Source organism: Natrix helvetica (assembly GCF_964273705.1).
Source record: "Natrix helvetica genome assembly, chromosome: 3".
In the NCBI taxonomy this organism is placed as follows: Eukaryota; Metazoa; Chordata; class Lepidosauria; order Squamata; family Natricidae; genus Natrix; species Natrix helvetica.
Window position 1 is genome coordinate 98,750,050 of NC_138549.1, and position 13,416 is coordinate 98,763,465.

The following is a 13,416-nucleotide window of genomic DNA, read 5'->3' on the forward strand; positions in this document are numbered from 1 at the left end:
ATTTCAAAAATAAATTAATGATTGTAAATTATGTCTTCCCCAAACAGAGTAACGTTAGGACAGTGCAAAACATGTCCTTTAATGAAGTATTCCAATCAGTGGTGGGTTTCAAATTTTTTTAGACCCTCTTCTGTAGGTGTGGCCTGCTTTGTGGGAGTGGCTTGCTGGCCATGTGACCAGGTGGGAGTGGCTTGCCAGCTATGTGATTGAGTGGGAGTGGCTTGACAGTCATGTGACTGGGTGGGTGTGGCCAACTTGTAAAATGTGGTGAAACTCACTTAACAATGCTCTTGCTTAGCAACCATAATGTTGGCTCAGAAACTCTGACATTTGAAGCACGCAAGTCTTAAAGCTGTCAAGTTACAAGATCCTTGCACCCCTAACTCTTTAGAAAAATACCCCCAGGGGTGTTCAAACTTGACAGCTTTAAGACTTGTGGACTTCAACTCCCAGAATTTCTCCTCAAGTCATGTTGGCTCAGGAACTCTGGCATTGAAGCACGCAAGTCTTAAAGCTGTCGAGTTACAAGACCCTTGCATCCCCTAACCCTTTAGAAAAAAAACCCAGGGGTATTCAGACTTGACAGCTTTAAGACTTGTGGACTTCAAATCCCAGAATTCCTTCTCTCACTCTTCATTTTGAAGAGGGGAGGGAGCTGGAACCGGTTCTAAACAGCACTGTAGATTTGTGGAACCTCTTCTATAGAAGAGGTTAGAACCGGCAGGAACCCACCCCCGATTCAAATCTCATTAACAACATGATAATTTACTCACACTCCAATGTTAGACCTGTTGAATTTAATGAGTAGGATTAGTGAACTAAGTTCTGTACATTTAATATTGGATGAAGATGGGAGGGAGAACAGATGAATTAGAGAATGTCTCAGAAATGTAGAATCACCTGCAATCTCTTGAACATGCTCCTTGACACGCAGAGCTCAGCCTGCAGACATAAAAGCCAAATAGCTTGGCTTTTTTTTTCTTTTTGTCTCCGACCAATTGGGCTATTTTACAAATGTCTTTCTCCTTCAATTCTGTGAGAGGAAAAATATCTAAAGCAGCCAGAGAAGAATGGAAAAATGACTTATGCTTTCAATTCAGCAGATCCAAAATCTAATCACCTCAACTTTCAATAGTGTAAGTCCGTCATTCTAGGATGATGAAATGGTAGCCACAAACCTGGGTGACTTTATTGATTTATTTCATTTATATCCTGCCTTTTTTTAAGGAACTCACTCTCATTTTTATCCTCCAAACAGTTACGCCGGGAGGTAGATTAGACCGAGAGTATGTTACGGTCAGTATCATTCAATGAGCTACAAGATTGAGTGGAGACTTGAACCTACGTTTTCGAGTCCCAGTTCAACCATTCTAGCCATTACTACCACATTGGTAAATTGAACTAATTCATGGGAGATGATCCAATCCTGAGGCTGTTTATATTCCTTTCAATACCAGTGACAAAATGCCTGTCAACACTGGTTGCTGGGGAACATAAATGAGAATGCACTCCTGTCCTGCTTGTGGCTTCCAGAAGTATTTGGTCAACCACTTCGAGATTAGAATGCTGGATTAGTTGTTAGATGGTTAGTTTGATCTGTTTTTATGATATTCCTCCCCTACCAGCTAAATCTACTTCCTACCAGTAGAGGGCACTTTCATACCATCCTAATCCACTCAGTTGCTTCTCTGAAAGGACTAGGATGCTTCTCAATATACCTTTAGACTATGACTCTCAGTGGACCTTAAACGGTTAATGAATGGGTTGCTGAACATCCTAGAAAACCCGTGTTTCATTACATGCCTAATAGTGCAGGAAGAAGTACAGAAAGAGAAGCATCTGGAATATCTATTCTTTTGTACTGTTTCGCCCTTATGTTATAATCCTCTGCTTAGTGGAAGGATTGGGTTTTTTTTTTTTTGCTTTATATTGCCATTTTTGCTTGTTCATAAAGTTAAGTGATCTTAACTTTCTCTGGGGGGAAAAAAGCCTCAAGCCCAAATCACAATCAGTTAGAATTTTAGTTCAAGAATTGTGCTCTGCTCATCTGTGTTAGTAATGCAACAATATTCAGTCAAGAGTATGCATGCCTGTAGATAGGGAGCTAACTTTTTTAGTATCTTGAAATAACGTATTTCTCCTCCATTCCCTTGATAATCCACTATGCTTACCGTGAGCAGATCATACTTTCCAATGTCAGAAAAGAAAACCTCTTTTTTTTTACTCTTTGTCTTCCATTTTATTCAAGAAAGCCTATAAAGTGGGAACATGAAGCATTGAACCCTAGAATTCTATGCATGTTTATGCACATACATAGATACATAGCTGTCATGTGACAGCATTTAGTTTGAGAGTAAACAACTGTAGGCAAAGAACAAAAAGAAGCATGAATTAGAAATCCAAGGAAACAAAAGATATGAGATAAGAAAAAGAATAAACCTAGTTTAGACTAACATAACTGACTATGCTTTCTGTTTCTTTCTGAATCTATAAAATGTCTTGCTTCCTGCACATCTATGCACCGCTTCGTATCTTGCCTTTTGTTATTTAAACTCCTCACTGTCTCTTTTTGAGGAGTGGATCACCAATTTGATCCAATCATGGCTTTCTTGGTCTTCTTTTTGACTCATTCTTTCTTAATATATTTGTTTGCAATTTGATGGTCATTCACTCTCTGTCTATAATTAAGCTACCTAAATCGTTTTGAAGTGGTCACTTGTATACTTGATCCACATTTGTCCAATACCCATTTTTTTCTTGATGCTCTTTTTGGTTTACCAATAGAAGAGAACATTTGTAGCTCGGGGTCCTTGGTGTATTCTGAGCTTGGTTGTTTTCTTGCAGACATTTCATTACCACACTGGGTAACATCATCAGTGCTAGAAGGGAGTTTGTTCTTCTGTTTGTATAAAGGTATACAGTTTGCCATGTCAATGTTGGTGGCCTTTTTGTTTTATTACTCGCCACTCATGTTCCTACTATTTTCAATTTATATTCAATATGTTTTTTCTGACAATTCAACTCTACCATATAACAAAGTAGGCACAAGCACATTCTTCAACATAACTGTTTTTACTTCCTTTAACATTATTTCCTCACTGTCCACTGCCTTTCTACGAATATTAAACATCTTCAGATTTTTCTCTTCATCTTTTCAGGTTAAAATAGATATGCTGTTATCTTTGACAACGTTTAATGAGTTTCTGCTGACCAGGACAGAACAACAAGGATTTAAGGATTCATTTATAGATAAGAGATGAGATATGGGAATAAGAGATTGTTTGTTGTATTTTTAGAGAAGGTGATAAGTTACTTAAATTGATTATACTTCTTGTGATGAAAGGGAAAGTCATTTCTTTATATATTTCTTTTCTTTTTCTTTTCTATATTATTTATTTTTCTTTTCTATTTTTCTTCTTTTCTTTATTTTTTCTTTTATGTTTTCTTTTGTATTAGCTTTTTTTAAAAAAATGTAGTAATTAATAAAATTGGTCTGAAAAAAGAAAAGTATATATATTCCCCTATCAATATATCTGTATCATCACTACTAGTATTTCTTTTAATTTATTGATTACTATATTTGAAAAAAATCAAATGGACTTCTCTCCCTTTCTTCATATAGAGACCCATTCAAATTTGTCCTTATATTTTCCCATCATTACTTTGACTATGGTACACATTTTTTGTTAGTTAGCTAAAAGTTGCACTCATTTACTTCATGTCCTGTCTCCATTACACATACAGGTAGTCCTTGACGTATGACTGTAATGGAGTCTGCCTATTACAGTCATAAAGTGAATAATCACACACATGCTATGATTTTATGAGCTTTTTTGCAGTGATAGTTAAGCAAAGGGCATGGTTATTAAGTGAACCCATTAGAATAGAATAGAATAAAATAGAATAGAATAGAATAGAATAGAATGAGTAATAGAGTTGGAAGGGACCTTGGAAGTCTTCTAGTCCAACCCGCTGCTCAGCAGGAAACCCTACACCACTTCAGACAAATAGTTATCCAACATTTTCTTAAAGACTTCCAGTGTTGGGGCATTCACAACTTCTGGAGGCAAGCTGTTCCACTGATTAATTGTTCTAACTGTCAGGAAATTTCTCCTCAGTTCTAGATTGCTTCTCTCCTTGACCAGTTTCCACCCATTGCTTCTTGTCCTACCCTCAGGTGCTTTGGAGAATAGCTTGATTCCCTCTTCTTTGTGGCAACCCTTGAGATATTGGAACACTGCTATCATGTCTCTCCTTGTCCTTTTCATTAAACTAGACATACCCAGTTCCTGCAACTATTCTTTAAATGTTTTAGCCTCCATAGCATTATTTGCTATGTTTGGGTTTTTTTTTTTGCAAAAACTGGAAAGTTTTCAGCAAAAACATTGTAAATTGTGATCATGTGACTATGGGACACCTTAAATGGTTGTAGGGTTGGCCCAGCTCTGAGAATTTTGTAACCAGGTTATAAGTATCTTCTCTCTCTCTCTCTCTCTCTCTCTCTCTCTCTCTCTCTCTCTCTCTCTCTCCCCCTCCCTCCCTCCCTCCCTCCCTCCCTCTCTCTCTCTCTCTCTCTCTGTTTTCCATTGTAACTTTGAATGGTCACTTAGTGACCGACCATAAATTGAGTACTCTGGTACTCAATTAAATACCATAAATACCTGTACTCTGGTCTTCCATATGCATTTATGTTAGCAAGCAGTATCATTCTAACATTATCAAAACCATTCCACATATAGTATATTTAATGCATTAGTATGATTTCTTTTATGTCCTTTTCAATTTCAATTTAACTCAGTTGATAATCTATCTTATAATATTGTTCACTTTCTGCAGTCAGTTTACTTTTATTTTTAAAACTAGCAAAAAGTGCCCTGTCCCACATTTAGAACCTTCTAGCACCTTCTGGTCTTCAATAATTCTGTCAGGTTTTCATTATAAATAGGCAAATCAGTCATGTTTTAGATATATTAATTTGTTTGCCATGTACATGCATGAATAGAGTCTGCTAACAGCTGTTTGAAAGAAATGCATCATCTCCAATGCAGATGCTCACCAAACAGTTTTCGTTCTCATTCATTCTTGGTCACTGATACACTTCTGTAATTGTTATCTAGTTGCCATTACCCATTCACTTCACTTAAGAGAATATTTTTCTTTCTTTCTGCATTGCATTAATTCAAAATGTTGCATAGTGTTTTCCCGAAAGCTCATATTTTGCTCTTAACTGAAGTCAGTGAAATCTGTATAATTTAGTTTAGCTTGTGCTGCAAAGGCGGCCCTTTTGGACATCAAATATTTTGATGAATATAGAAGATGACCAGGGTATTCTCTATAAGTGCCACAATGCTTCTTTCATTGGTCTGACTCTCCTTATTTTTCCTGTAGATGCAACTGTCTGGAATGTAATATACAACTGCCATCAATATATGAATTCTTATTGTTCTCTAGTTTCATTCATTCATTCATTCATTCATTCATTCATTCTCTCTTAAATTCTAAGTTTCAACCTTCATTAGGGCATGATTGTCACCAAGTGGGCTCATAATTATTGACTTCCACTGCATATCATAGTTTAAGTCAGTGATTGCTGACTTTTTTGTTGTTGTGTGCCAAAAGCGCATACACCCATAATGTAATGGTTGTGCGCCCCTCGCACTACTTGTGCATGCACCCCCTGCCCCTGTGCATGAGCACGTGATGCCCCATGTGTACACAACTCCTGTGCTCACCCCCTGCACATATGCACACATCTCCTGCATGCGCCCCGCCCCCCATGCTTGCAAGGCAGAGACCCAAAAACCAACTGGCCAGTGGAAGGCACACATACATGTGTGGTGAAGCTGAGCTGGGGCAATGGCTCGTATGCCCTCGGCGAAGGCTCTGTGTGCCAACAGAGAAGGCATCATGTGGTGTATTGACAGTCATCCAAGATGGATATTTACTTAATATATCCTGCAGAGTTGAATGGAATTTGTTATTTAGTATATGTTCCTGAGGTTGTAATTTAATCTAGTGGGATCTCCTTGCAAACACTCAGATTATATATTTTGTTCTGAAGTGCTTTTACACAAAGGCAATCTTAAATTTCAAAGGAGGGTCGCCGTTTTCTAGTGTACTAAAACAACCATGGAACTTTTTGTGGGTGTCAGTTTGTTGTATAGGAAACAGGAAAAAAAGATAAAATAAGAATCCAATAGATAATTTTGGAAATATAGAATAGTAGACTGCTTGGTCAAAAGGCATTCAAATAGAAGCCATTTAGAGGAGAATCATGCCACCAAATGAGCCACTTAGCATTTTCAAGTGACATTTGAAGCTAAATAAGCCTGTTCTATGCTCAAGATGTCTAACACACTGAGAATGACTGATGAAGAAGTATTAATGGAATTTGAAGCTTTGTTCCATCTTAATAAACGTGGCTCACTATCAATAATACAGCAGCAACCTATTTTAATGCTATGGGAGACCTTTTGGTGACATGGATTGATTAGGTTCTATGTAGACTTGCTATCTTGGCACAAAGCTCAGGCTTTTAGCATAGTTATATTAAATCATTTCTACCCATGAATGGCACCAACTAGAAAGCTTAATATTAAGCTGTTTCTTACTAGGCTGCTGTTCCATACTTTTTTCAGGCATGATTTGTTCTCGAGTGGCTTCATAAATCTGGTGTGTCAGGGCATGTTTCCAGTTGATAATTGGAAGGTAACTCTTCAATGCTTGAAAAGATGTGTGTTTTGAAAAGGATACCAAAATTGAACTCCAGCAATTTAGCATTTGGATTTTGAAATCCTCCTTTCACTTATAATAACTAACATAGTTATAAGACGTGTATGAGTCACAAAGCAGGGGTGAAATTCAGCAGGTTCTGACAGGTTCTGGAGAACCAGTAGCAGAAATTTGGAGTAGTTTGGAGAACAGGCAAATACAACCTCTGGCTGGTCCTAGAATGGGGTGGGAATGGAGATTTTGCAGTATCCTTCCCCCAGGAGTGGGGAGGAAATGGGGATTTTTCAGTATCCTTCCCCTGGAGTGGGGTGGGAATGGAGATTTTTCAGTATCCTTCCCCTGCCACGCCCACCAAGCCACGCCCACAGAACCAGTAGTAAAAAAAAATGAATTTCACCACTGTCACAAAGGCTTCTTGGCCTCATGTTAACAACTGAGCTGTGGTGGTGCAGTGGCTAGAATGCAGTATTTCAGGATAACTCTGCCGACTGTCAGCAGTTCGATCCTGACAGGCTTAAGGTGTAGCCTTCCATCCTTCTGAGGTTGGTAAAACGAGGATCCAGATTGTGGGGGTAATATGCCGACTTTGCAAACCGTTTAGAGAGGGCCATAAAGCACTGTGAAGTGGTATATAAGTATGTGCTTTTGCTAATACTATTAAATCCAGAAAGCCAGTTCAACTCCCTATTCCACAGACTTGGGAAAGAAAAAGGAGGGTGTTGGGAAGAGAAAGGATATTCCTATCGACTACATGCATTGGCATTGCCCACTAAACAGTCTATTAGTTTATCCCTCTGGATATATATGTGGTCTGTGATGAAAAAGTCCACACTTGCTGTAAAGCAAGCAAAGCTTTATGTGAGAAGAACCTAGCCTGCCTCCCAAATGCATATATAACCAGACCTTGGTTATGTAGAACATCACATTTTTTGCTGGAGAGAAATAGAGTAATCTTTGCTTATTTTAATCTCCATGCCCTGAGAGAAGATTAAGATTATGATGAAAATATTTTAGTTTATGGTGAGAAGCTGTATAAGTCTTATATCCTCTTTCCTAACACACCCTGTCTGCATATTTTGTTTTCTTCATGGCAGATCTCAAGAAGTGGAAAAATAATATCAGACAAGGAATACCGGTTAAATGCTATGAAGAAGGATCATCAGAAGTATATACGGGAATGCTTGGCTCAGGCTATTTTCCACAAAGCTCTTGATATGGAAGTATGGTTTTATTATGGCTACTTTTCACAAAAGTAATATTCATATATTCGGGATTTCTGAGAATGTCTACAGGTGCAACTGTGTTTAAGATTAGTGGAATAACTACACCACTGTTTAGTAACCATCAGTATATTATAATTATCCATTTTCACATATTTGACAGTTATTGTGGGTTAGTAATGATCAATAGAATACATTAGAGCAGAAGAATTGTCCTAATAATAAATGATGAAGTTGGCAAGGCAGGAACCAGCAATTCCTAATCTAGAGAGAACCATTATGAAAATATACCCCAGGTGCCAAGGCTATCAAGAGACTAGCCAACAGCCCATTAGCTTAGAAAGATAGTGATGAAGCTGAGCTTTTAAACATTACGGCGTAGATATTTCCAGCTTTGAATTCCTTGTTCTTGGCAATCAACTGTTGGTTTAGATTCTTCATTCTTATCTTCAATAAAGTTTCTAATCTTCTGCAAGATAAGTAGCAAGATAAGTAAACTCCTAAGTAAGGGATTGAGCATCTGGAAAATGATGATCAATTTGTGTGAAGTCTGATGTTAACTCTCAGAACATTTGTGAGGCTTAATTTTTGTTTCAAAAGTAATCTGTATTGATTCAGTAACCTAAGGAATGTCTGTGCTTCTAACATGTGTTAGTGACTATGATTATGGAGAATTACCGTAGTAATTTCATTTATTCTAGATTTATTACTGTAGTTATCAATTCTAAGAGAATGCCTTAGGTGAGAGGTAAAGTAGTTGTCAAAAGCTAATCCATAGTTTTAGAAATAAATGATGATAATAAAGTTAAGGGAAGAAGCAAAGAGACTTGTAATTGGCCAGATTACTGGTGAGACCTCAGAATGTAAGTAGCCCTTGGTCACTAGATTCCACACAGTCATCTCCTGTGGGAAAGACAGCAGGAGGTCATGTCCCATCTGTGTACTCAAGAACTGGTCACAGCCCATCAGAAAAATGCTTACTTCTACCCACGTGAACACCAAAAGTCATGGGAAACTGGCAAGAACAAACAAAAGCATAGATATAAAGAGTGAGGAAGGACAGGAAGGAGCAGACGCTATTTCATTCACACAAAAAGTGGAAACCTGGCTGGAGGTAGGCCTCAACCTAACTTGGTTCCGCCTATGAGTTGTTTCTACCTTCTGATTTCCTTTGTGATGCTACTGTTTCCCATGGTTTCACCTATAACTCAGAGATATGGTTCAGGGGTAGCCCCGTAAAGAAATTTAGGTCTCTCAGCCTTGCTAAGAAGTCAATATTCATTTTATACAGGTTCTTGGGAAAGTTGAGAAACCTAGGTGCTACTTCCCTAATGAACAGAAAACAGCAGTTGAGACCAACTGTCTTAGAATCTTGGAATTCTAAGGAGGTACCACCTAAGTCAGATGTGCATATACATACACACTTGCACAAACATGGAGATTATTTAGTAGTGACTATCACTTTTTCCCCCCTGGCTGATCAAACATCTGGTAACATCAGAAACACCTCACACAGCCAAAATATTTGAAGAAATCTTATGGATCATCTAAGCCAATGGTTCTCAACAGTTCGCCAATGGAATTGCCAAAGAGAGTTTTGTTGTGGACTTCCATTACCCTTCCTCCTATACCTAAACAGACAGAAATCTGCATTGGAGGAGAAACGATGGCAGCGGAAAGCTATGACTTGGTTTGGAAATATAATAGTTTTTTTTTTAATATTCCCTTCTCCCCATTTCCTTTCCTGAGATAAATAAGAAAATTAAATAGATAAGGATAGTGAGGAAAGCTTTGGGGGTAAAAAGAAAAATATAAATAGGGCCTATGAAAAAGAAATGATGGGGCATAGCCCTTTGGGATAGAGATAAGAGATCTCATGTGGCTTTTAATGATGATTCTTCTTTCTGCATTTTCTGCTGGAATGAAAAATAGTGGCTCGTCTTAGTCTGGGTCCTTCAGATACAGTGAATTACATCTCCATTAAAGCCCAGTGAGAGTAGAAGTTTAGTCTATAACATTTGAAGGGCACCAAGTTGGGGAAATTTGTTAAATAAACTAGTATATATTTTGAATGTAAATTAAACTTGTTCCAATATGAGAAGTAGTAGGGGAAATGAATGGCTACCACATAAAGATTTTGATCATCTCACATATCAGAGAATTTTACTTCTTTATGGGCTACATTGGGCATATACAGTACCTTTTTGTTGTTTCTCTATAACTATCATTTATTTGTTTAAAAAATCCTCAACAAATGCCTTGCTGATGACATTTTCCTTTCTGTGGTTGAAAAAAGAAATGATGTTACTATGCTCGTCAGGACTACCAGCTCGTGTTTTCTCCCTCATTTGTTCAAAAATACATCACCTATACTTGGGCCCATCCATACATCACACACAATATATAACATTTGCCTATTCAGTCTTACAGACAGATCTTTTTTCTTTCATGAGGCAGTTAAGTACCAACGGAACACTTCTATGGGACTTCCTTGTTGTGCCTGGGGAATTTCATGTGACTACAGTGCATAAGCTAAAAAGAATTCATAAATGGAAGACCTTTTCAAACCTAATTGCTTTGTAAAAATAAAGCAAATAGGAAACAATTCCATGTTTAGGAAAGTCCACATGCCAATATATCCATATTGCCAGCTTGTGATTTCACATTCAAGATTTAGATTTGATGGGCTAATTAAGGATGTGTCTTCACAACACAGTAAGCTGTACAAATATAGTTGAGTAGGTTACTCAGGGGTGGGATTGAAAATTTTTAGCAACTGGTTCTCTGCCCGGTTGCTGGGGAACGTGGCCATGGGGGGAGGGCATGGCCTACTCGGCTTCCTGCACCATGGCTTCTTGAGCTTTTGGGAGGGTAAAAATGGCCTCCCCTGGGCTTTGAAGGCCCTCCGGAGGCTGGAAACAGACCCATTTCCAGACATTCAGGTGGCCAATTTTTTGCCCTACCAGAGCCTCCGTGTGGGCCCTGCACTTACCTGGCATGATGAACGGGCCACGTGGAGACTCCTGGGAGTGGTAAGGCATGGTAGGCAGGGCCAGCCAGTCTTTTCAACTCCTGGTTCAGTGAACCAGATGTAAAATTAGCATCCGGTTCACCCGAACCGGTCCGAACTGGCTGATTCCCATCCCTGGGTCTACTTAAGATCACTGCATTTGTCTCCTGAATAGTACAGCTTGTTTGGGTCTTGTTGTATATTCTGTTAGTGTTCCTGGGAGCATGTAAAAGGAGAGCACCCATGTTTTATTTTCAGTTTGTTATTCTTCAAAGTACCATGCAAAAAACACAGCAAGCCCTAAATTTGCTAGAAATGGGAGAAGGACCCAGCAGGGACAAGTGTCCTATCTCAGGGATAAGAGTCTTGGGACAAAATCTAGTTCTAATACTTAGATTTCTTGATATACAAGAGACTAAGCAAGGTCTTATTCAGGATTAAGGTAAAATGTTTCAGAAACATTAAAGTTAAGACAGTTCAATAATAAACATTGCGTCAGAATTTTGTCAAGTACAAAAATCTAAATGACTTCCTTGATGACACCAACATGTTGCGAGGGCTAATGTCTGCTGTCAATGTAGTAGGGATAGTCTGGTTTTTTCCTATCTAAATATGGTCAGCCTAGTTTCAGACACTGACTTCAGCATTGCATGTCAAGAACTTTAGGTAGTAATTATTTCAAGACATCGGAGCTCGACACTGAATCTTTAGGATTGATCTCCCCACACTTTTTATTCTTGCCTCGCCCCTGCTTCCTTCTGAAGAGACTATTCTGAGGGGCCTGGACTGAAAGTGCATATTACAATAACCCATCCTTAGCAGTTCATCTGAATGCAGCTAAATTTACTTTTTTATACTCCTATTTTATATGCAAGCATTATGTACTGAATGTAGGAGATACCAAAATTTTTGTTAAAGGATTCGGTCCTAGGAGCAGTTGGGCATATATTAAAATAATGGCTTTTAAATTGCTAAGTTTCCCCCCCCCCAAAGATTTTTGAGGATCTCAGTCTTCAGTTATAACATTTACAGATGTGTTACTAGATCCAAATCTCCAAGGGATTTACACGTACGAGCTTATTGCCTATTACCTAAAAAAACTGTGAAAATGGTTGTCTCTCAGGATTAAGTTAGACACGACACTCCACACCCGGCACCTGCTGTCTACATTTAAAAGACATTTTCACAAGAGCTCATTAGATATAGAGTGTCTTGTTATTCTTCCTTGCAAAGGAAACCAGGCATGCTCCATTTTTAACAGCAACTTTGAGAAACACTGGGGAAAGGCTTGTACCTGTCCAGATAAATTTTCAATACTTAAGCATCCTTCTCCACTTAATGCGGTATAGGTGATGGCTTTGTTCACCGCATTCGTCTTAGAAAATTACTTCATTATTGAGTGGTGAAACTGCAGTGCTTAATTACGTGACATGTGACTACAATGCATTTCACAGTGGTAAAATGTTTGGTCTGCTTGGGAATTGCCGCTTCTTTTTCCTTCCCTTCTGCTGAAAGCCTTCCTAATTATTGTGATGCATTGCAGAAAATGGGACAAGATGTTGTCGAAACAGGCACCCCATTTTGCCCCACGCACATCCTGAGGATTACATTTGGATTTTATAATGTTCGATAGACAGCTAAAGCATTATATAATTTCCCCGTCCCATCTCTTCTCTTGTGCTCTCAAGTACCATTTGTGTTCTTAAAAGGGCTATAAATCATCATTATCAACTAGGCTGAGAGTGTTGCTTGCTGGGAGATGTGGTTTGAAAAGACAGAAGGAAGAAGGAAGAAAAAGAAAGGGAACAGGTTTCTAGGATGTAGGAGGATTAAGAATAGCTACTGTATTTATCGGCATATAACACGCACTTTTCCCCCCGAAAAATAGGGGGCAAATGATGTATGCGTGTTATACGCCGATATACGCCAGGCGATATACGCCAGGTGCACAGAAAAGGATCACGGAGCGCTTCGCCCCAAAAGCAGCTGCTTTTCTGTGCGCCTGGCGTTTAAAACATCCGGCTATCTATCTAAACGCCAGGTGCACAGAAAAGGATCGCGGAGCGCTTCGCCCCAACAGCAGCCGTTTAGATAAATAGCCGGATGTTTTAAACGCCAGGCGCACAGAAAAGCAGCTGCTGTTGGGGCGAAGTGCTCCGCGATCCTTTTCTGTGCGCCTGGCGTTTAGATAGATAGCCGGATGTTTTAAACGCCAGGCGCACAGAAAAGCAGCTGCTGTTGGGGCGAAGCGCTCCGCGATCCTTTTCTGTGCGCCTGGCGTTTAGATAGATAGCCGGATGTTTTAAACGCCAGGCGCACAGAAAAGGATCGCGGAGCGCTTTGCCCCAAAAGCAGCTGCTTTTCTGTGCGCCTGGCGTTTTAAACATCCGGCTATCTATCTAAACACCAGGCGCACAGAAAAGGATCACGGAGCGCTACTCAGCGGGGTGTGGG

At 39.1% G+C, this 13,416-nt stretch overlaps 1 protein-coding gene across 1 annotated transcript in view; it reads left to right on the forward strand.

Moving 5' to 3' along the window:
- Positions 1 to 13,416, forward strand: part of ERICH3 (glutamate rich 3) — an 86,429-nt gene that overhangs the window by 11,462 nt on the left and 61,551 nt on the right. The window contains exon 3 of the mRNA XM_081949159.1: positions 7,827 to 7,952. Within this exon, the coding sequence (XP_081805285.1) occupies positions 7,827 to 7,952 (126 nt within the window). The remainder of the gene's footprint in view (positions 1 to 7,826; positions 7,953 to 13,416) is intronic.